Consider the following 22,094-nt stretch of genomic DNA (forward strand, 5'->3'; position numbering starts at 1 on the left):
GTAAGTTGTAAGGATTCTGGGTGAATGTAAGCAAGGAATAATATATCTGATTCTTGACTTAATTTAGGTGTTATAGAACCGTTGGAAAATTGGGAACAGCTGTTGCAACCGATCGACCTGCAGATCAAGATGTTCAGCATCCATTCAAAGAGCTTCTCAATTACCAAAATGCCCTCCCTTTTTTCCTTTTTACAGCAAATTATCAAAATAACCTTGCATAATGAGGTGGCAACATATAATGTTTCCACTTATTTCCCGGCATGACCCTTTTTTTTTTGTGTGTCTAGTAAGCTTTTAGTTCGATAGGTTTGTGATGTGGCATAACGAATTCTTCTTTGACCCTCTTTAATTTATATAAAATAAAGGTAAGCTAGCTGAACCAGCTTTGTGGCTTTTGAAAAATAAAATATTTTGTTTTATGAATATAAAATATTTTGGCTTGTGGAAAAGATGAGAAATCAAAACCTTGTTGTATTACAAATTTAGGGGTATTTGTCAACGTGTATGGTTTTGTTTCTAAAAAATAAAAAAGCAAAAACAATTTTCATGTCAATAAAAATATATTAATTTTGCTGATGTAAAAGTTTTTTATTTATTTTAAAAATAAAACCGATCATGTTGCTGAATACCCCTTTAATTAGCTAGGCTTCGTTTGGTGCATGCTTGGCAATTTTGGCAAATTCTTATTAGTATTCCATTATTTTTATTTTTTAGTATGTATTTGGTTTTATTTACATTTTTCCATCCAACCTTTGTACTTTATTTACTTGTAAAACTGAGAAAAGTAATAATTATAATCATTTATGACAATTAGGCACCATTAGACTCCACATCAGTGCAACAGTGAAAAAACGCCTGACCGTTTGTAAAAGCTTTAAAAAATAACTTCCATGTATAAATGAAATAAAATAAGACGTGAAACAAAACAAAATAAGATCCAAAATAAAATTAAATCAGAATTTGTATTCTTTTCATTTGCATTCCCATGCATTTGTACTAGTACTAATAAGATTGCATTGCAACCAACACAGCCTTAAGGTTTAATTTCTAGATAAGGGAATCCATCTTCCTCGACAAAAGGAATAAAAATTGGCTTAGGTACCATAGAACTCAATCGATTATAATTAGATCTTTAACCATGATGTTGATGTTTCTAGATTCGTCATTCCCAACCATTTCACAAATTGAATCCTCCCCAATCCAATTATTATTATTTTTTTTAAATTCACTGAATCACCCTTTCCAATTCTCCATATCATATCTTATTATCTTTTTGTGAGAATCTCATGTTGTTGGAGTATACCTTTCTATGCCCAAGATGCCCTACTATGGATTTGATATCCCATAGACTATTGTTTCAGATATGCTTACTTTTCACAACCTTTAACTCATAAATGAAGGTTTTGAATGCCCCAACCACCTTCCTCAACAGATTTTTTTTTTTTTTTTTTTTGCATCTTATCAAATATTTACCAAGGGTGAGTTTGGAAGCAGCACAAATACAAATATGTAGAGTGCAAAACCTTATATTTTGTATTTATTTATGCTGTACATATTTGTATTTGTACTCTTTCCAAACTGAGCCCAAGGTTGTGTTCAGGATTTTGAAAGAACTCGTCATAAAAATTGGCATCATATTAATGGTAGGCTTAAGAAGGGTAATCTTTGCCTGCTAGTGAGAGAGTTTTTCTTTTTTTGCTTCCATTCACTTAAACTTGTCTCTGTTCTCTCCAAATTTTAAAAGTGGTCCTAATAACCCTAGCATCAATGATAGGAGCACCCAAATATTTCTCTTTTTTATTTTCCAAAGGGATTTTAAGGATTTTTGCTAAGATTTTCTGAAATTTCTTTAGGACATTACTAGAATACATAAGGTCTGATTTCCTAACATTTGGACATTGACCTGAAGCCCTAGGAAACTTTTCAATGATTTTTTTAATTTTCTTAGCATTTTGGAGGAAAATATTTGTAAAGATTAGGCAATATACCCAGATTATATTCTTTTCATTTATTCATCATTTACCATGTGGGAGATCTAAATTCCACTAAGATAGACTATAAAACTAGTTTAAAATTCTATAGTCATGTATATAAAAGTGATGGAAGGCATGCCATGTGATAGATTTTTAAAGATAAAATTCTATGGTCATGGCTACATGTAAGGTGGAGAACATTCCATGTGATGGACTTTTAAAGGTATGTGATTGATTTGGTTAAAATCATCTAATGAGGGGATCTTTGAACTCTGTTCTGCTCCATCCAATCTCCATTGCCGGTGTTGTTTGTGTTCTGCTTGTATGGACAGAATCCCTGGGGTACTTGTGTTTCTTCATTGTCACCTATAGGCTATTGCAGTTTGCTTATGATCATGTGGATGTACAATAGCGTCCTAAATTGTGTTTCCTTCATTTTCCTTGTCGAGTTGAACTCTTCCCAAATTCCCATAAATGCTGGGGCTGCTACTGCTATGCCCCTGACACCAAATATGAAATTTCCAACAATTTATCATCACTTCACTAGGTTTACTTAGTGGGATATCTTATGTCTGCCTGCTTGCCTTCTGTCTTATTTGATCTCTTCTTTAGTCATCCTATTGAGATACACGATTTGATATTTCCCAGGAGTAGTTGGACCCATTTTCCTTATTGCTGATGAACTATCAATTCTTGCAAATAGTTGCAGACAATGGTGGTTGCTGAGGCATTGAATCTCCCATAGCTCTACAATCTCATGATAACTCAGGTTGGTGATCCTACAAGCCACTAGTCAATTAGAATTTCGCATAATTTGGTAGATAATGTAAACTCGGATGATCCCAAAATTTCTTTTCATAGTTTAATTGATGATAGTTTCTTACGAGGAAATCACATGTAGTCCACATAAAAATGACACAAAAATTTCATCTATTTCTGCATGATCAAAGGGGCAAACCATTAAGAATTGTTCATAAAGTTGCGTAGTTTACTGAGTTTTCTGTATTGTTCCTAATGACTGACAAAAAAGCATTAGAAGAAAAGTTTTAGATATGGATTGTTTGATTTTAATCTCATAAGAGATTAAATTCAATGGGTTTGATTGGTCAATTACATGAGAAATTGCACCTACAGACTTGATTGAAAAATTAGCTGTTCTCTTACAAAACCCAGTTTTGAACTTGTCCCACATTGGAAAAATTATAAGCATTGTTTTCAGTATTTTAATAGGAGCTGATTTACACTCCTTAGAAATAGTAGAGGAGAGTATGGGGGTTTGATATCGGGCAATGCGCGTGCGTGTGTGCGATGCAATGAGGCACTTTAGAGGTTCACTTTGCTCGCACTTCGCGCGCACTTGCGTGGCTCGCAAAGGGCGGCTTTGGTTTTGGTGCGATGCTGACCATTGATCACCATTGATGAGATCAACGGTCACGATTCGATTGGGTGTGATCAAGAGGCACAATTCAAAGTTAACAGTCATTAACTGTTAACTACTTTTTAAACAGTCGCAATGTTTGAAATTGTGACTGTTCAAGGTGCCTTCTCTAAACCAGCACCTACTTGTTCTTTATACCTCTTCATAAACTATTTAAGAAGCATGAATCAGACTTCAAAAACATAATTTCGAAATCCACTTTCTTGAAAGAATGGTAGGATCCATCGTATGGACGCCAAAAAGGTTGCGGAATGGGTGGGCAAATTTCAAAAATTTCCTACATTTTTTCCAACTGGGAATCATATTCCTTAAATTTAGAATCAAGATTCAAGGATCTACTCGAACCAAACCAAACCAGATTTGAACTAAAAGAGAAGGGAGGAATTATAGAAGATCTGGAGAAACAGCATCTCTCAATGTTGGTGTTCACGCCCAAAGAATATCCCAAGATCAACTCCCACTGAAGATGACACAATGATGATGGAGCCGAACCAGCAGTGTTCGTCCCACGAACCAGGTTCTTCTGAAGAACTCGATGGAAAACTGAGAGCACCACACGAACAATCAAGAACCTTTCTTGATCTTCTCTGACTAAGAACTCGAACTGGCAGAAAAGGTGGCGGCGGCTGCTGGAGGAGAATGCTAGAGAAGAAGGTGGCGAACTGCTATTTTCTTCTCTAGGGTTATCTGAGATCCTATCTCAAGAATGCAGAGTCATCTGCTAAAAACCCTTAGGGTTCGAATTCAAAGAATTCGAATTAGGGTTTCCTCATCTTTCTTGGTGATTAAGAAACCTCCTAATCATATTGGGAGTTGCCCTAATTCAAATCTATATTTGGATTAGGACTCCTCTTAATCCTATTTGCAGATTAGATAAGCTTTTGGGCTTAACCTAATCTCAGGTCCACCCCTTTAAGTGACTGATCAAATCAGCCCAGATCGAAATGGGCTTTAGGCCCAATATGTATTAAGTGCTCAATAGTCTTCCAAACTACTGCCCAGTTGGGCTTCTTTGTATGGCGTGGGACCCAAGCATTGATCTACACATCAACCACATGGGTTCGGCCCAACCTCTGTTACAAGGCCTAGCCCAAATTCACTAGAAAGCCTAGTGAACCCCTTGAGCCCATCACATTGACTCTATGGGCCCAACACTTACACTAAGTGGTCCTTGGGCCAAACCATCTTATAAAAACCTAAGGACTGTGGGCAGACGCAAGATTAGCCCATCAGGTATTACCCTAAATGGCCTTGCACTTAACCTCTCAACCCATAATGATCAAACACTGCCCGACAAGAGAGGATTTCTCCCTCGGCTGCAAGGAACAGTGCTGCACTCTCTATTCACATGGATCCCGAGAATTAAAACCATTTGCAAACATTTTGAAACCATATATAAGTATATACCATATATATAAATTTGCAAGACAAATTCCAACGATTGAAATCAACTGTCGGCATTTTGGTTCCATCAGAGAGAGTGCATCCCCGATCATTACCTTTGTCCGACAAAGGGGCTGATCCCGTCACTATGATCACCCACTCAGATGAATTCTCAGACTATCCCAACATACCCAAGTTTTGACCCCCGCTAAGGATCTCACTGATTGGCATATCAAAGACAGCCCAATCCGACACCTGGTGCAGTAACATAATCGGGTCTAGGGGTCAGGTGTAATTTTCCAGTTTTGCCCATCAATCTCTAAGGTCCAGGGCAATACTGGAAATCTGGTCCGGTTCAAGGGTTCAAATAATTCTACACTGTGTGTGCCTTGTGTCTCACCTTAGCGGTTGAGACAAGCCACCCCAACATTTGGCAACACACCAATGTCAGCTTGGTAGGATAAATCTCCCCAGACTTATCCAACGGCTGTGAACATTTAAAACTAACACGAGTCTCATTAAGTGTCCAATTTTAGGGTCTTACACAGAAGCATACCACACAACATGAATCAAATATGTACTTTATTTATTTACACTAAATATCAAAAGTACATCAAAACTGATTAGAGCTAAGGGCATACAAAAACTATCTAACAGCTCCCACTTGCACTAGTCCAATCTAGTACAAGCCGGAGTCTCATACTTTCCACGTGTTTCTCAAACACCTTCTGTGTGAGTGGCTTAGTTAATGGGTCTACCACATTATCTGTTGATGCTACCTTCTGAATCAGGATGTCCCCTCTACCAACGATCTTCTGCAGTACATGGTACTTTCTCTCGATGTGCTTTAACTTTGAGTGGGCCCGAGGCTCTTTAGCCTGAGCAATTGCTCCATTGTTGTCACACAACAACGGGATGGGTGATGTGCTGGACGGAACCACTCCTAATTCGTGAACAAACTTCTTTATCCACACGACTTCCTTGGCAGCTTCACTTGTGGCAATGTACTCAGCTTCAGTTATGGAGTCTGTCGTGGACCCCTATTTACTGCTTTTCCACCAAACAACACACGATCCTATCGTGAAAACATACCCAGATGTACACTTTCTATCATCTGGATCCGATTGGAAATCGGCATCAGTATACCCCAAAATTTGTAGTGAACTACCATCGAATACCAAACAAAACTCTTTTGTCCTTCAAAGGTATTTGAGTATGTTCTTCAAAGCAGTCCAATGCTCTTGCCCTGGGTTGGCCTGGAATCTACTTACCACACTCACCGCCTGAGCAATGTCAGGGCGAGTGCACAACATGGCATACAAGATGCTCCCTACGGCTGAGGCATAGGGAACGTCTTTCATGCCCTCAATCTCTTCAGAAGTCTTGAGAGACATCTTCTTGGAGAGAGTGACTCTGTGCCTGAAAGGAATGTTTCCTTTCTTGGAGTTCTCCATGTTGTACCTTTTGACTATTTTGTCAATGTAAGCAGTCTGGGATAATCTAATTATCCGCTTCGATCTATCTCTATAGAGTTGAAGACCTAGTATATAAGGAGGCCTTGATACCCGGGTGGATCTTCTAGGTTGGTCACTACCTGGAACTTGTGGAACATCTCCCACTGCTCCTGAGTTCTCCTCATCAAGAATTATTTCCTGACGATGGGTGTCCAAGATGTAATCAGTCTCTAAGAACTAGGCATTTTGACTGCAGAACACTTTCTGCTCACTTGGGTCATAGAAAAGATAACCCACTGAATCCTTTGAGTAGCCTATAAACAAGCAACGACTAGTCTTGGATTTCAACTTGTCCGCACTCGTTCTTTTAACGTGTGTAGGACAACCCCAAATCTTCAAGTGTTTGACACTTGGTTTCTTTCCGGTCCAAAGTTCGTATGGAGTTTTCGGAACCGATTTGGTTGGAACCCGATTCAGCACGTAGATAGCAGTCTCTAATGCATATCCCTAAAAAGATGTGGGTAATTCCTATTCCTCCTCTCTGAAACATCGTTAAGCTGCGGTGTTGCAGGAGGAGCCCACTCTGATATTATCCCATTGGCCTTCAAGTAGTCCCTGAATTCGTCAGAGAGATACTCGCCACCTCGATTCGATCGAAGGGCCTTAATTTCTCTCCTTAACCGTTTCTCAACTTCTTGTCTGAACTCCTTGAACTTTTCAAATGATTCGGACTTCTGTCTCATCAGGTACACGTAACCATATCATGAGTAATCATCGGTGAAAGTGATGAAATACACGTGTTAGTTACGAGTCCTGGCACTCAGGGGACCGCATACATCAGTATGTATAAGGTCAAGTGTGCCTGTACATCTTTCAGGCTTACCGTAAAATGGTCGTTTTGTCATCTTGCCTCGGAGGCAAGGCTCACAAGTGGGAAGATTTTCTACGGTTAGAAAATCCAAAGGACCATCCTTTACCAACCTTGTGAATCGTTCAATACCGGTATGGCCAAGTCGGTAATGCCACAGGCACGTGGGACTGACTATATCACGAGTCCTTTTCTTGGGGATTTTGACCGACGTAGTTTCGGTTAAGTTAGCTTCTAGAGAAGAATGTAGAACATAGAGACCGTTCTCCAGTTCCCCGCATGCGATGAATTTATTATTTCGTTTAACGGTAATCATATTACTAAAGTAAACAGTATATCCATCAGCACACAGTTTAGAAACAGAAATCAAATTTCTTCTTAAGTTCTGTACATAAAGACATTCTTTAAGTACAAGAATTCCTTCTCTAAAAACTAGTTCTACGGTTCCAATTGCCGCAGCTGCAACACTTGTAGTCATTCCCAAGAAAAGCGTCACTTCCCCTTCACTCAGCATTTTGCTTACTTTGAACCCCTGCAGTGAATTACACGCATGAGTTGAAGCCCCGAAGTCAACACACCAGGATACAAAAGTGACTAACAAATTAGTCTCAATGACACAAGTTTCGAAAGTACCTTTCTTAGATTCCAGGTAGGCAGGACAGTTCCTTTTCCAGTGCCCGACCTGCTTGTAGAAGTGATAGACATCGGATGCCTTGTTTTTCTTTTGTTTCTTAGACTTAGTGGCCTTTTTCTGGGGTTTCCTCTTTGCCCTCCTCTTCTTGCCAGATTTGCCTGTTTCAACAACCATGGCTATCGGCTCTTCCTTTCTAATCAGTTCCTCGACCCGTTGCAAGCATGGCTATCGGCTCATTATGAACGGATTGAAGGACGGAGGCAAGGAGTTAAGAATGGCGTCTATCTGTGTGACCAGATCTAGCCCAGACCCAAGGGCCTCCAGCTCGTTTATGTAACCCAACATCCAGAGACAATAGTCATGAACTTGCTGCCCCTTGGTCATCTACGCGGTCATGAATTACTTCTGGACCTTTTGGCGAGTAGAACGGTTCTGCTCTTCGTACATAGTTTTTAGACTATCCAATATGTCTTTGGCGAGTTCGATCTGATCGAACTGCCTCTATATCGGATTATCTAAAGAGGCTATGATATAGCAGCGGGCTAAGGAGTTTTTCTCCTCCCATTCTTGGTATTCCCTCCTGCGGGCTTTTGAAGCCCTGTCTCCCGGACGATCCGGTGCGGGATTCTTTGTCACTTTATCTAGTTTTTCTGAAGTCAGGACTAGCATAAGGTTTCTGTACCAGTCGGCATAGTTTGGGCCCTTAAGCTTGTTGTCATCAAGCAACTTAACAAATTGTTCTTTTGCCATTTTCTAATAAAACAACAAAACTTTAGTCCACAACCTTAGTTTGATTCATGTTACCTACATAGATATGACTTTTAATCTATGTTCCATTTCCATTTGTTCATCTCTGAGATTTCCCTCCTATCTCAGTGACGGAGACGACGAAATGTCTCTGGAAATGTGGGAAATCACATAGGGTGCATGGGGCCAACTGTTTCAGCTGCATAACCCCACCACCTTTCTGTGATGGATCATATCCACTAATCATATGAGTTTCCCTTTGGCCTCTATCAGACAAGGTTCAGAGCCGTTTTCAGGTAAACCTTTCTATCCAGTGAATGCTCACCCATCATATTCAGGTTACGCCAAGGTACCGTGAGAGAGTTCCCATTTTCTGGTGAAGCCCCTCCCACATCGGTCTATGACGCCCCTATCATCTTATGAAATATTCTGACAGATCCAACAGCAAATGGATAGTCCAATTTTATGGTGTGTTTCCTCATTACTGAAGGACCTATCATTGTGCTAATGACGGAAGGCCTTTATAGAGTCCATCATATGGATCTCCCTATCACATGCACTCAAACCAGAGTGGCTCCCACTGACTTTCATAAAGTCAGATTTATGGTGGCCCAATTCGGCTAGGGTTTCCGCACGCGTCCCTTTTGAGGGTTGTGGGACCCACCATGACAAGAAGGGGTCATCCAATGACCGCAAGGGACACCATGGCAATGATGTGCATTCAGCCATGGTGTGTGCAAGAGCCACTATCGAATCATCATGGGCCAAGTGCATATGGCCCATGGTCGCAGCACATCAAACAACCACACATTACATGAAATGGAAGAATTGATCCAATCAATTACTCACTGTAAAGCCCATTAATCAGCCCATTAAAAAACCATAACATTAACAACTAACATTACCTAGGTATATGGGCTGAATCATAGTTAGCAGTTCGGCCCATATAGATTCGGCCCATATAGCTTGCACACAAAATGGGCTTTTGCAGTTTTAACCTCTTAAAACTGGGCTTTTCAGGTTGGGCCGAATTGGTTCTTCCAATTAACCATTGGTTTTAGACCTAAAAGTGGGAGAAAACAGGGCTGAGAAACAGCCCCTTTCGAACCCTAAATTCGATCCAAACAACTTTGGTCCAATCTGGTCCGAAATGGTCCAAAAACCAATCTTTAATTCAAGAAACAATTCAAGAAAGATCTAAAATTAATATTCTGATTTTAGACAATCACAAATCAGTAATGGATTGTTCGCACCACCTGCAAAACAGATGTGAGTAACCAGGGTTGCAGTTTCACAAACTGCAAAACACAGAGTGCGAAGTCATCATCTGCAAAATGCAGGAGGCGATATCACGATCTGCAAATCTCTAGCGCCGCTGCCTTCTCCAATCAAGAAAAAAAAATAGAAATCCTATTTCTATTAAATAATTACATTCTTGATGGAATCCTATACATTTAGTCTAGAAAAATAAAAAAAATTATTTTACAGATCGAATAGAATAGAAACTGCAAATAAAGATTGCGCAGACAATCTGCGCCAATTCTACACTTCGATCTCCATGTACGAACAATCCATTAAATCAAGAAATAAATTAAGAACAGTTCAAAGTAAATTTCAGATTTAACAAAATTAATTTCAGATCAATTGCCCACACCAAGAAACAATTTCTTGAAAATAAAAACAACAATTTGCGCAAATCCAGGTAGAACAGTTTCTGCCATTTGCTCAGGTTCAAATCTGATTTCTTGGTTCAAGATTCGAACCTGTGGCTTTGATACCACTAAAAGAATGGTAGGATCCATTGTATGGACGCCAAAAAGGTTGTGGAATGGGTGGGCGAATTTCAAAAATTTCCTACATTTCTTCCAACTAGGAAATCATATTCCCTAAATTTAGAATCAAGATTCAAGGATCTACTTGAACCAGACCAAACCAGATTTGAAACAAAAGAGAAGGGAGGGATTATACCTGATCCGGAGAAGCAGTATCTCCCAACGTTGGTGTTCACGCCCAAAGAAGATCCCAAGATCAGCTCCCACTGAAGATGACACAGTGATGATGGAGCCGAACCAGCAATGTTCGTCCCACGAACTAGGTTCTTCTGAAGAACTTGATGGAAAACTAAGAGCACCACACGAACAATCAAGAACCTTTCTTGATCTTCTCTAACTGAGAACTCGAACTGGCAGAAAAGGTGGCGGCGACTGTTGGAGGAGAACGCTAAAGAAGAAGGTGGCGAACTGCTATTTTCTTCTCTAGGGTTATCTGAGATCCTATCTCAAGAATGCAGAGTCATCTGCTAAAAACCCTTAGGGTTCGAATTCAAAGAATTCGAATTAGGGTTTCCTCCTCTTTCTTGGTGATTAAGAAACCTCCTAATCATATTAGGAGTTGCCCTAATCTAAATCTGTATTTGGATTAGGACTCCTCTTAATCCTATCTGCAGATTAGATAAGCTTTTGGGCTTAACCTAATCTCAGATCCGCCCCTTTAAGTGACTGATCAAATCAGTCCAGATTGAAATGGGCTTTAGGCCCAATATGTATTAAGTGCTCAATAGTCTTCCAAACTGCTGCTCAGTTGGGCTTCTTTGTATGGCGTGGGACCCAAGCATTGATCTACACATCAGCCACATGAGTTCGACCCAGACTCTGTTACAAGGCCTAGCCGAATTCACTGGAAAGCCCAGTGAACCCCTTGAGCCCATCACATGGACCCTATGGGCCCAACACTTACACTAAGTGGTCCTTCGGCCAAACCATCTTATAAAAACTCAAGGACTGCGGGCAGACGCAAGATTAGCCCATCAGGTATTACCCTAAATGGCCTTGCACTTAACCTCTCAACCCATAATGATCAAGCACTACCCGACAAGAGAGGACCTCTCCCTCGGCTGCAAGGAACAGTGCTGCACTCTCTATTCACATGGATCCCGGGAATTAAAACCATTTGCAAACATTTTGAAAGCATATATAAGTATATATCATATATATAAATTTGCAAAACAAATTCCAACGATTGAAATCAATTGTCAGCAGTTTGGTTTTCATCAGAGAGAGTGCATCCCCGATCATTACCTTTGTCCGACAAAGGGGCTGATCCCGTCACTATGATCACCCACTCAGATGAATTCTCAGGCTGTTCCAACATACCTAGGTTTTGACCCCGCTAAGGATCTCATTGATTGGCATATCGAAGACAGCCCAATCCAACACCTGGTACAGTAACATAATTGGGTCTAGGGGTCAGGTGTAATTTTCCAGTTTTGCTCATCAATCTCCAAGGTCCAGGGCAATACTAGAAATCTGGTCCAGTTCAAGGGTTCAAGTAATCCTACCTTGCATGTGCCTTGGGTCTCACCCTGGCGGTTGAGACAAGCCACCCCAACATTTGGCAGTACACCAGTGTCAGCCTTGACAGGATAAATCTCCCAGACTTATCCAACGGCTGTGAACATTTAAAACTAACACGAGTCTCATTAAGTGTCCAGTTTTAGGGTTTTACACAGAAGGATACCACACAACATGAATTAAACATGTACTTTATTTATTTACACTAAATATCAAAAGTACATCAAAACTGATTGGAGCTAAGGGCATACAAAAACTGTCTAACATCTCTCTCTCTCTCTCACTCTCAGTCTGGTCTGCTATAGTCTCACAGAAGGTTTTTCCGGAGATTCTTCAACTTTGTTGGTTGCAGATTCTCGCCCAAGGTTCTGTTGTATCCTGGGAACAGATTTGCTTGTAACCTAAAGACAATGTCTTCAGGCGCGCCTCAGAGCATCTCCTCCAAAGTTATAGTGACCCCATTTTCCAACATGGACTAATCAAAAAAAAGTTTCAGATAAGAAATTTTTATTATATCGTTAATTAGCAAATAAATATATGTTAATATGATCAAATACTATTGTAGCACATGGAGTTTTCTGTTATAGTGAGAAATATGTGTTTTTCATTCATTTCAGCACTACATCAGTCAGGGTGTTGAGACTTTTGTCTCTCAAAGCTAGAAATATGAAATTGATATTTCTTGAAACACCCATTGGTTTATGTTTCAAGTAGAAATGTTTTATGACTGTTTAACTCAAAAGTCTCAATCAAATAGAAAATTGACCATTAAACTCAAAATGCCTAGGTTCATGGTGCTGATGTGGCATTACTTCAAATATATAGAAACAGCCATGGTACCCAACATCTCAATCATTTTGGCACACCCTTATGATCCTGTGTGTATCCATGATAAAATACAACTCCAAAATTATCGGATACAATACTTAGTAATGAATTTTAATCCCCAAATAGGGGGTGTAGCTAGGTGACTGCTTATATATTACTTGGCGTTAAGACTATGTTTGATTTGATAGAAAATAACAAACAGAAAGTTGAGGGAAAATTCTTTAAGGAATTTGTCCTGTACCTTAGGACATGGAGATTGATTAAGTGACATTAGCTAGATGCTTACATGTGTCATGTACCTTGGGAGATGCTGATATGTCACTATCACTAGCTCTTAACAATTGCACTCGTGCCTGTATTGGTTGTTCAGTGTTATAACTAATTAAAGATGCCATATTCTGATAAAACTTTCAATATGCTAAATTGAATAGCTTCTAGTTAAATGAAACTTCTGTTCAATAAACTGGTTTATGGAAATTGGTTATTTAAATATGGCATAATTACAACTTGCATGGAAATTCTATTTCTCTCTCTCTCTACTTTGTTATTTACTTTGAATGGTTCAATCTAAGGTAAAGGATAGTATTGATTTAGACTAGATTGTATATATGTTCAATTGGGTGAATATGATTGGGAGTGTTGGTGAAAAGAATTAACCTACATGAAGATTATAAGCTTTACTGTTTTTTTGCAATGTCCTTGGACTAAAATACTTAGTGAACATTATTTGGAAATTCCTTTCTCTAGCTGCCGGAGTTTGTTCACATTAGAACTTTTGTGAGTTGTGAACATTGAGGAAACTAAGCTTTGTTCAGATGAACTTGTTGCAACTATGCTTGTGAATTTGGAGGAGGATTACATGGCTTATGTATGCATGACTGCCAATTCCTTCATTAGATTGATGTGATGTTTGGGTGGTTCTTCCTTTAAGTTATTAAGTTATACCTAAACTAGTTGATTCTATTTTATTTATACATTTTCTGATACTTTAATATAGTTCTTTGATATGCTCCATTTGGTTAATAATCCAAAAAAGAAAAAAGCATAGGGTTGAGAAATTTAATTTACAAGTGAACTTGTGGTGGAAAGTACAGCAAGAAATTTTATTTAAATCAATGGTCCAGATTGAAAGAAATTTGAAGATATTAAGGACCATCACCCAATGTTGGTCCCAGCCATCTAAATTATCAACTTCTGAATTGCCATTTACTGTTTTTAGACTAGTAATGGTCTATTAACATTGCATGGCCTACAACTTTGGTAAGTGTTTTATTGATAAAATTATATAAATATTATTATAATTAATTTTTGTTACTCACACACTGAAGATATTCTTTTTGTTCTATTTATTATTAAAAACAAGAACACCATTTTATTATTATTTTTATTTGAAACATTAATTACTTTTGTCAAGTGATAAATATATATTTTTTTGTGATTACATTGAGAATTTGAATATATTAATGCAAATGGTTTATTTTTCATGAATTAATTTTACCTTTATAGATCAAGAAAATCAAAATTTCTCAATTGATAACAACAATTTTATATAAAAATTGTTGCTGAAATCGTGTTGTAACAATGGTTTTTCATGATAAATTGTTGCAATAGATAACTTTTAACAACGGTTCTAAATAAAAACCATTGCTATAGATGGTTTTTAGCAACGATCATATATAAAAGGTGTTGCTGGAAGTGTGTTATAGAAACGCTTTATATGATAAATTGTTTGCTATAAATAGCTTTTAGCAACGGTTATCATATAACTATGGCCAGAAGAGTGTTGTAGCAATAGTTTTCATGGTAAACCATTGCTACAAGTATTATTTAGTAATGGCTTTCACGATGCACCGTTGCTATGGATATTATTTAACAGCAGTTTTATAAAATAACCATAACAATTTATTTATGAATTTTGTTGTTTGCACTTTTTTAGCTAGTCTTGTCGGTTGATATAGTTGTTTTAGCAACGGTCAGTCTAGTGTTCGTTGTAAGAGACTAAAGTTGTAGCAACAATCAGTCTAGTGTCCATTGCAAGAGATTAAGGTTATAGTAACAATTATGTCCGTTGCTAAAAGAAATCTGTTGCTATAGGGTGCTAGAAATCAATTTTTTTTTTTTTATAGTGAATCATCCACAAATTGAAGGATAGGAATGATATGCCCATCTCTTGAGGCTTTGAGGCTAAGACAATTATTTCCACTACCACTATCAAAACACACCAACCTTGTGAGGGCCTCACTCCACAAAGCAAAGAGGTATGGAGAGAGAGGGGGTCCCCTAGGTGAATTCCTCCAAATGGGGTAAATGGTTGAGTTGGAGTGCTATTAACAAGAATTTGATACAAAACAATGGTGAAACATTTCATACGGAGATGGATCCACCACTCTTTTTAAGACCAAATCTTTTAAGGACATTCTCTCTATGAAGATATTATTAATGATACACCTCCTTAGGACAAATGAACTGTGATATGATATAACCATCTCTATGCTATCATTTTTTGAGATCAATCCCAGAAGGTCTTGACCATTTTGTCAACATAGTCACATATAATATTCTAGTATTTTTTAAAGAATTAAAAAAATTTTAATCTTTAAAGTCAATCAATCGATTTGGGCTCTTTGAATTTTTCACCACACAAAAAGCTTATAAAGTGCTTGCCTGGGCCCCATCTCTGAAAGCCAGACGCCGTCAAGGATGCTTCGAATCAAGATTTGCTCCTTACACAGCGCATCTCACATCAACCTCACAGCCCCATTCCAAAGTCTATCGTGTTGAAATCGATCGATGATTTATTTAAAAAAAAAAAAAATTGATCAAATTGGATTGGGTTGGCCGGTTCAGATTGGATCAGATTCGAATTGTGAGGCGCCCCCGTGTGAGGAGCTCACATTAATCCTGATTTGCTCCTTACTCTCTCACAGAACAAATGGCCGAATTCAGTTCATAATTCACATACGATCGCAGTACTCCCCTGCGACCCCAATGAACACGCCAGCGATGGAAATTAATTAAAAAACAGTTTTTCCATCGCTTGGTTCCACCAATCTCGTTTGCGACTTTGCCACCATCACCATCTCATCTCCTCTTGAACTGATCAGCTCTTTTCTCTGGTTTACGGCCTCAATTCTTGTTTTCCTCCGTTTCTTATATGGAGCTTTCTGTTTCCCTATCTCTATCCGTTCCGTCTCATTCCCGTTCTCTTCCCTCGTTATTTTTCTGTAGGCGGAAGAAACATAATGCTCTTTTGATTTTCAGGAATCCGAATTCCACTTCCCGCAACTGCAATTCCTCAACAAAGCTGTTCAATTGGCTTCAAAAGAATGTTATCACAGCGTTAAATTCAATTCAGACTGGCGATGGCGGTTTCGTGCTCGAAGATGTTCCTCACTTAACAGACTTCCTCCCCGATTTGCCTGTATGTTCACGCACATACACACAGACTCTTCTTCTTTCCCTCTCATTTTCTGTTGCATTTCTTTGTTGCTGATTTTTCCTTGAACGTAATTAAGAAGTTATCCATCTTTTGATTAATTTTATATTTTGGTTTTGGATATGGAAATCATTTACCTTGTAAATTTGGTTTTTCAGATTCCAAGCTCTTGTAAGTTCCAGTAAGTGGTTTCTATGGCCTTTTTTTGGCGATTATTTTGACTAATTTAGCACTAATAATGAACTAACGCAGTAACTAACATCTTTTGTTTGCTAGTAACGGAGTGCAAGCTATGATTTACGAAACTGCAACTCTAGAGTTTATTCTATAAACAGTCTGCTATAAGGTGTTAATTCAATAAATAAGACAAGTTTATTCTATTAAGCCAAATGACAACATTCCCTTAAATAGAAAATACTCAATAATTATGTTTGGTATTGTCCTATTTTAGAGATTCAGCACGATTTTTACTTGTTTAAATGTTAACAAATCCTAACATTCTAGCTTTGTCCTTATTTATTTTTGTATTATAAAAGTAATATTTGATGCATGCACCCTAATTGTTGGAAATTACAATGCCAATTTTGTTGAGCAATGCTTTCCCTTTACCTTTTCAGTCTACTATGGTGTTCAATTTTTCGGGACGTGCTACCCTCGTCTTGTGTAGCACATTTCTGGTTTTACCCAAAAAGAAAAAAAACTTTTGGTAGTTAATGTTTCATTCTTCTTTTCTTCTTTCCTCCAGGCATACCCAAATCCTTTGCAAAAGAGTACAGCTTATGCAATTGTCAAGTAAGTCTATATTGTTCTTTGTGAACCTTGATTATAAGTTTTGGTTATGCCCATGCATGTATTTTGTTGCCTCAGATTCCTCATAGCCTGAGAACTGAATTGCTTGGATATAAGAGATGTAAATTTGTCTGTTTCACCAGGCAAAACTTCGTCAGCACAGAAGATGTTGTAGCAAAAAAAGTAGGTAACTTTGGTTTTACTTTACCAGAATCCAGTTGTGCTTGATGTCTCTGTTTTCTCAGTATGGGTTATCAGATTTTTTTTGTATCTTTTTTTTTTTTTTGGTTGTTGTTACTATTATTATTATTTTTTTTTCTGGTATTCAGATTGTTGTTCAGAAGAACAGTCCTAGAGGGGTACACTTTCGGCGTGCTGGACCTCAAGAAAAGGTATACTTTTATCAGAGAACTACTGTTCTTAAATAGATTGTAACTTTTACCTACTTTGTTTATAGATCTTTCTGGTGTTTAGGTTTACTTTGAGTCAGATGAAGTACGTGCATGCATAGTGACATGTGGTGGCTTATGCCCTGGAATTAATACTGTTATTCGAGAGATAGTATGTGGCTTGAATTATATGTATGGTGTTGAAGACATCCTCGGCATTGAGGTAAGATTAGTGAGCAATGTGCTTCTTAGGATTCTTCAATTGTAGATTAAAGGTTATGTAAATCCTGTAAACTTCCAATTTGAGAGTATCTTGCACTGCTAATAGTAGTCTTTAAAAATGTTATTAATCCTGATTAATGTTTGTTGAAAGTCTTGAAGAGTTGAGATCTTATACTATTGCACGATAATATTGTATGTTCTTTTATGCTTAAATGCTTAGGTTCTTAACGAATCCCTGTATGCCATGGATAAGCACTTTTTTTACAGCTACATCTTTACATTGGGACAAGAAGTTGCCAATGAATTTTCATTAACTGTTATTTCATATGGCATTTTTCTAATCTAGTTAGTCAACTAATATCTATAAATCTTTGTTTAATATTGTTGAAATATTTCCAGGAAGGATAATACATCAGGAATGATACCAATTCTGGATGGCATCTTACTGAATATTTTTTATATAGTATGACATTTTCATAGTCTAGTTAGTGAACTAAAATATGTTAATCCTAATTTGATATGTCTGAGATATTTTGCAGGGAGGATATAAAGGATTTTACTCTAAAAATACAACTACTTTGACTCCAAAAGTTGTCAATGACATCCATAAACGTGGTGGTACCTTTCTTCGCACATCAAGGGGAGGTCATGATACTAAGAAAATAGTTGATAGCATTCAGGACCGGGGCATTAATCAGGTGAATCCTTTTTTCTCTTTTCCAGGCTGCTTAAATCTTTGACCGTTTATGTTAACATTTTGGTCCTTTTCTTTCTGGTTTCTAGGTATACATAATTGGAGGTGATGGCACTCAGAAAGGAGCAGCTGCTATTTTTAAGGTAAATGCTTCCTAGCTTTTTTGCTGCTCCACTTGACCACCAATCAAAAAACAGTATTCCTTACAAAATGCTGCATTGATATGATTTTTTTTTTATGTCAAGGAAGTTGAAAAACGTGGTCTCAAAGTAGCAGTTGCTGGAATCCCCAAGACAATTGATAATGATATTGCAGTAAGTTTGACATTCATGTTCTGTGTTTTATTGTGATGGTTCTTATCGGTGAACTCGAAAATTGAGTTATGTAAAAGATTAATATGAGAAAATAACCTTCTTACTTAATTCATTCCAAAAGTGATCAATGACCATGTGTTTGGGTCAGTCTTAGGTAATAATCTTATTCAATTAGACACAGTGCCTATCTTGTTGAGAACATCTTCAGCCTATTTGACTCAATCTGGAAAGAAGCTTTCAATAGCCATTACTTCTTTAAGATATGGATGTTAACACCTTGCTTGGATGGAAAGAAGGAATACTCATCTGTTCTGTTGTCTTTTGTTAGAAAAATCCAAAAAATGGGTTTTATTTTTTTCCTTCCTTTTTGGTGTTACGTTGAAACATTTATCATTCTTCAAGAACAGCTGTTCCACTTCCTATTTATTGTAATTGGATGCTTCATTTTGTTTGAATTTTAAACCAAAGCCCTTTCTTCTGACCATTCTTCCAGACTTGTAGTGTCAGCCCACAGTCTGTCCCATTCAAGCCCTATTCAACTAGCCTAATTTTCAGCTATTAAGATATCTCAAGTTTATTATGTTTCAATTTCTACTTCTGCGTTCTAAAACCCAGAAAGACGCCAAGTTTTGATCGGGCTGCCTGCTACTTTTACTGTTTTTTAGTTATTTCATTTTGTTACAAACTTACAAATGGAGTTTGAGGAATTATTCTCAAAATTTGACAAAACATTTGTAACTTGTTATTTGTCTGGTTAACTGGGGTGTATGTACATTCACTAGTCCCTTAGAAACCCTTATCACATATAATTCATCCCAAGACTCGAGTTATATTATTTTTAGATGTTTTGTCTCTGTACCCAGTCATAATCAAAAGGGCTGGTGGCAACCTGATAGCTCTTCCTTCCCCCTCTCTTTGAGTGGAAATTCTGCTAATTGTTACTGAGCTACAGGGCCTTTCTTATCTGTTTTAATCTTCTTATTGGGTTTCAGGTGATAGACAAATCTTTTGGTTTTGACACTGCTGTTGAAGAAGCTCAGAGGGCTATTAATGCTGCACATGTGGAGGTTGAAAGTGTGGAGAATGGTGTTGGCATTGTGAAGCTTATGGGACGATATAGTGGTAGGGTATTCAACTGATCATTTGTCCTTATTGTCTCCACACAATGTAAGTTATGTAACTCAAGTTATGGCTTTACAATATTTAACTAGTAATTAAGCACATGCGTTGCACGTGAGAAATTTTTCTTCATATTAATTACTTGAATTTTAGATATATCATAGTTAAGATAGAAATTGAAAATTAACAAAAGTAATGATCTGATTAAAAATAAACTTAAATGCTTGTAGCAAATAACAATTAATAATAATAATATTATTATTAAATTTTGTATTCCATTTCTATCATAAATAAAAATAACTTTTATTTTAACAATTATTTTTATTTAATATGATGAATACATAACATTAGAAATGTTCTCAAATGTTTTCTACAAAATTCTATACATTTTCATTTTTTGTGTTCTATGCTTTTTTAAATAATTATTATTCAATTATGACATTATGGTTTCTTTGAAAAGTTGGATCGTTGACCCACCATCTAGATAAGAAAATAGTTTCGCTTTCGAATTAGTTTTAAATTAGGGAAAGTTATAGTCATAGTGGGTTGTACATTTAAAATTAGGCTACAGGTTGGTCTTGAAATCGACAAAACTTTGGCAACCGGCTCTACATTCAAATTATAAAAAACCCCCGCCATGTCATTGGAGGCTTATGTGGTTGTTGCCTACATGGGACTCTTAATCCATGTTGGACACTACAAAAATCTTATACTGAAATTGCCCTTTAATGCTAGGTGATTGGAAAATAAAAAAAAAAGGTTTTTAGTTTCTCTTTTGCTCTCTCTTACTCTCCCCCTCCCACTCTCTCACTCTCACAATCGTCTCTCTCTGCTCAACGACTGCATGATTTGAAAATAAATAAAAACGGTTTTTGGTTCCGGTATTTACGTTCTCTATATCAATTTCCTCTCATTCTCTCTCTACCTATCGTTCTCCCTCAATCTCTTTCATTCTCTTTCTCGGTCGATCTCTCCTTCTCCCTTAATTTTTGTTGTTCTCCCTCAGTTTCTCTCCCGCTCCCTCTCTCATTCTTTTTTTATTTTCTTACACACTTATATGGTATTAATTAGACCATATAAAAGAACATGAAACCAACTTGGTATGGTTCAAAAATCATTACACCAATTTGATGAAAATTCACAAGAAACTCTTGGCTAAGAAATTTACACCAACTTGATAGAAATTTATAACTTGATTGTACAAGTAATTGGTCCCTTTAGTTTTTTTATACTATCTGATTAATATTGTGTAAGTTTGTAAGAAAAATAAAAAAGAACGAGAGAGGGAGTGGGAGAACGATAGGGATTGAGGGAGAAGGATATATTGACTAGGAGGGAGAAGAATGAGAGAGATTGAGGGAGAATGAGAGAGAGAGAGAGAGAGAGGAGAGGGAGTGGGAGAACGATAGAGATTGAGGGATAAGGAGATATTGACTGAGAGGGAGAAGAATGAGAGAGAGAGAGAGAGAGAGAGAGAGAGATTTTGATTTGGCTACAGACCAAAGCTGAGAGAGTGGGAGAGACAGAGGGAACGGGAGATTGAGATATGACTGTGGGAGTGAGAGAGAAGGGAGGGAGATCGAGAGATAAAGGGAGAGGGAGAGAAACTAAAAACCTATTTTCGATATAGGCTTTTTGTTGGTAACAACCAGATAAGCCTTTGATGACATGGCAGGGGTTTTTATAATTTGAAATGTAGAGCCAGTTGTTTGAGTTTTTTTGGTTTTTAAACCAATTTGCAACCTAATTTTAAATGTACAATCGGCTTTAACTACAATTTTTCCTTTAAATTATATATTTCATTTACATTATATAAATAATTTTTACTTTTCACACTTAATTTTTGTTTGTCTATGATATCATTTGACCCAAACCACTAACCCACCACCCAAAAAGAAAAATAGTTTGATTTCTAGGTTGACATTAAATTTCGTATTACATTTCCATTATTGATAAAATTATTTCTTATCTATAATACTTATTTTTGTTCAATATAATGAATGCATAATACTAGAGATGCACCCAATATTTTATTTTTATAAATATATAACATTAGATATGAAAGCTAAACTACTATAGCCGAAGTAGCAGAAAAGAGAAGAAGAAGAAGAAGAAGAAGAAGAGATGCTGGAATGTCAAACTCAACTACTCAGTCGACAGTACTATTATTTATATTATGATGTAGTACAATGATACAGGAAGTTACTAGAATGCCCCGATTAGTGATGGGACACCCAGACAACTTAAAACATTAAACAGGATTAGGCCCATTAACATAGGCCAAGTACAGGACAACTTAAACTTAAGTATAGGCTAATAAGAACTCTTATCAGCCGAATACTCATACATACAAAGACTTCAATCCAACACTCCCCCTCAAGCTAAGCATGGATATCAATCATGTTTAGCTTGCCAAGCATGTCCCTAAACTTTGCTGCTGCCAACCCTTTAGTCAG

At 37.3% G+C, this 22,094-nt stretch overlaps 1 protein-coding gene across 2 annotated transcripts in view; it reads left to right on the forward strand.

The window, feature by feature from the left end:
- Positions 1-15,598: 15,598 nt before the first annotated feature.
- Positions 15,599-22,094, forward strand: part of LOC104610484 (ATP-dependent 6-phosphofructokinase 6) — a 29,917-nt gene continuing 23,421 nt past the window's right edge. Inside the window, exons 1-10 of one of the 2 annotated variants that reach the window (XM_010277115.3) lie at positions 15,600-15,859; positions 15,937-16,096; positions 16,857-16,903; positions 16,979-17,083; positions 17,230-17,292; positions 17,375-17,512; positions 18,051-18,209; positions 18,295-18,348; positions 18,451-18,519; positions 19,512-19,641. In XM_010277115.3, coding sequence (XP_010275417.1) covers positions 15,830-15,859; positions 15,937-16,096; positions 16,857-16,903; positions 16,979-17,083; positions 17,230-17,292; positions 17,375-17,512; positions 18,051-18,209; positions 18,295-18,348; positions 18,451-18,519; positions 19,512-19,641 — 955 coding nt within the window. In that variant the 5' untranslated portion in view covers positions 15,600-15,829. Of the gene's footprint in view, positions 16,097-16,856; positions 16,904-16,978; positions 17,084-17,229; positions 17,293-17,374; positions 17,513-18,050; positions 18,210-18,294; positions 18,349-18,450; positions 18,520-19,511; positions 19,642-22,094 lie in introns of both variants that reach the window. The other variant, XM_010277114.3, reaches the window with a different exon arrangement.

The sequence above is a fragment of the Nelumbo nucifera genome, chromosome 1 (genome assembly GCF_055504915.1).
Source record: "Nelumbo nucifera cultivar China Antique chromosome 1, China Antique-T2T, whole genome shotgun sequence".
Lineage (NCBI taxonomy): Eukaryota > Viridiplantae > Streptophyta > Magnoliopsida > Proteales > Nelumbonaceae > Nelumbo > Nelumbo nucifera.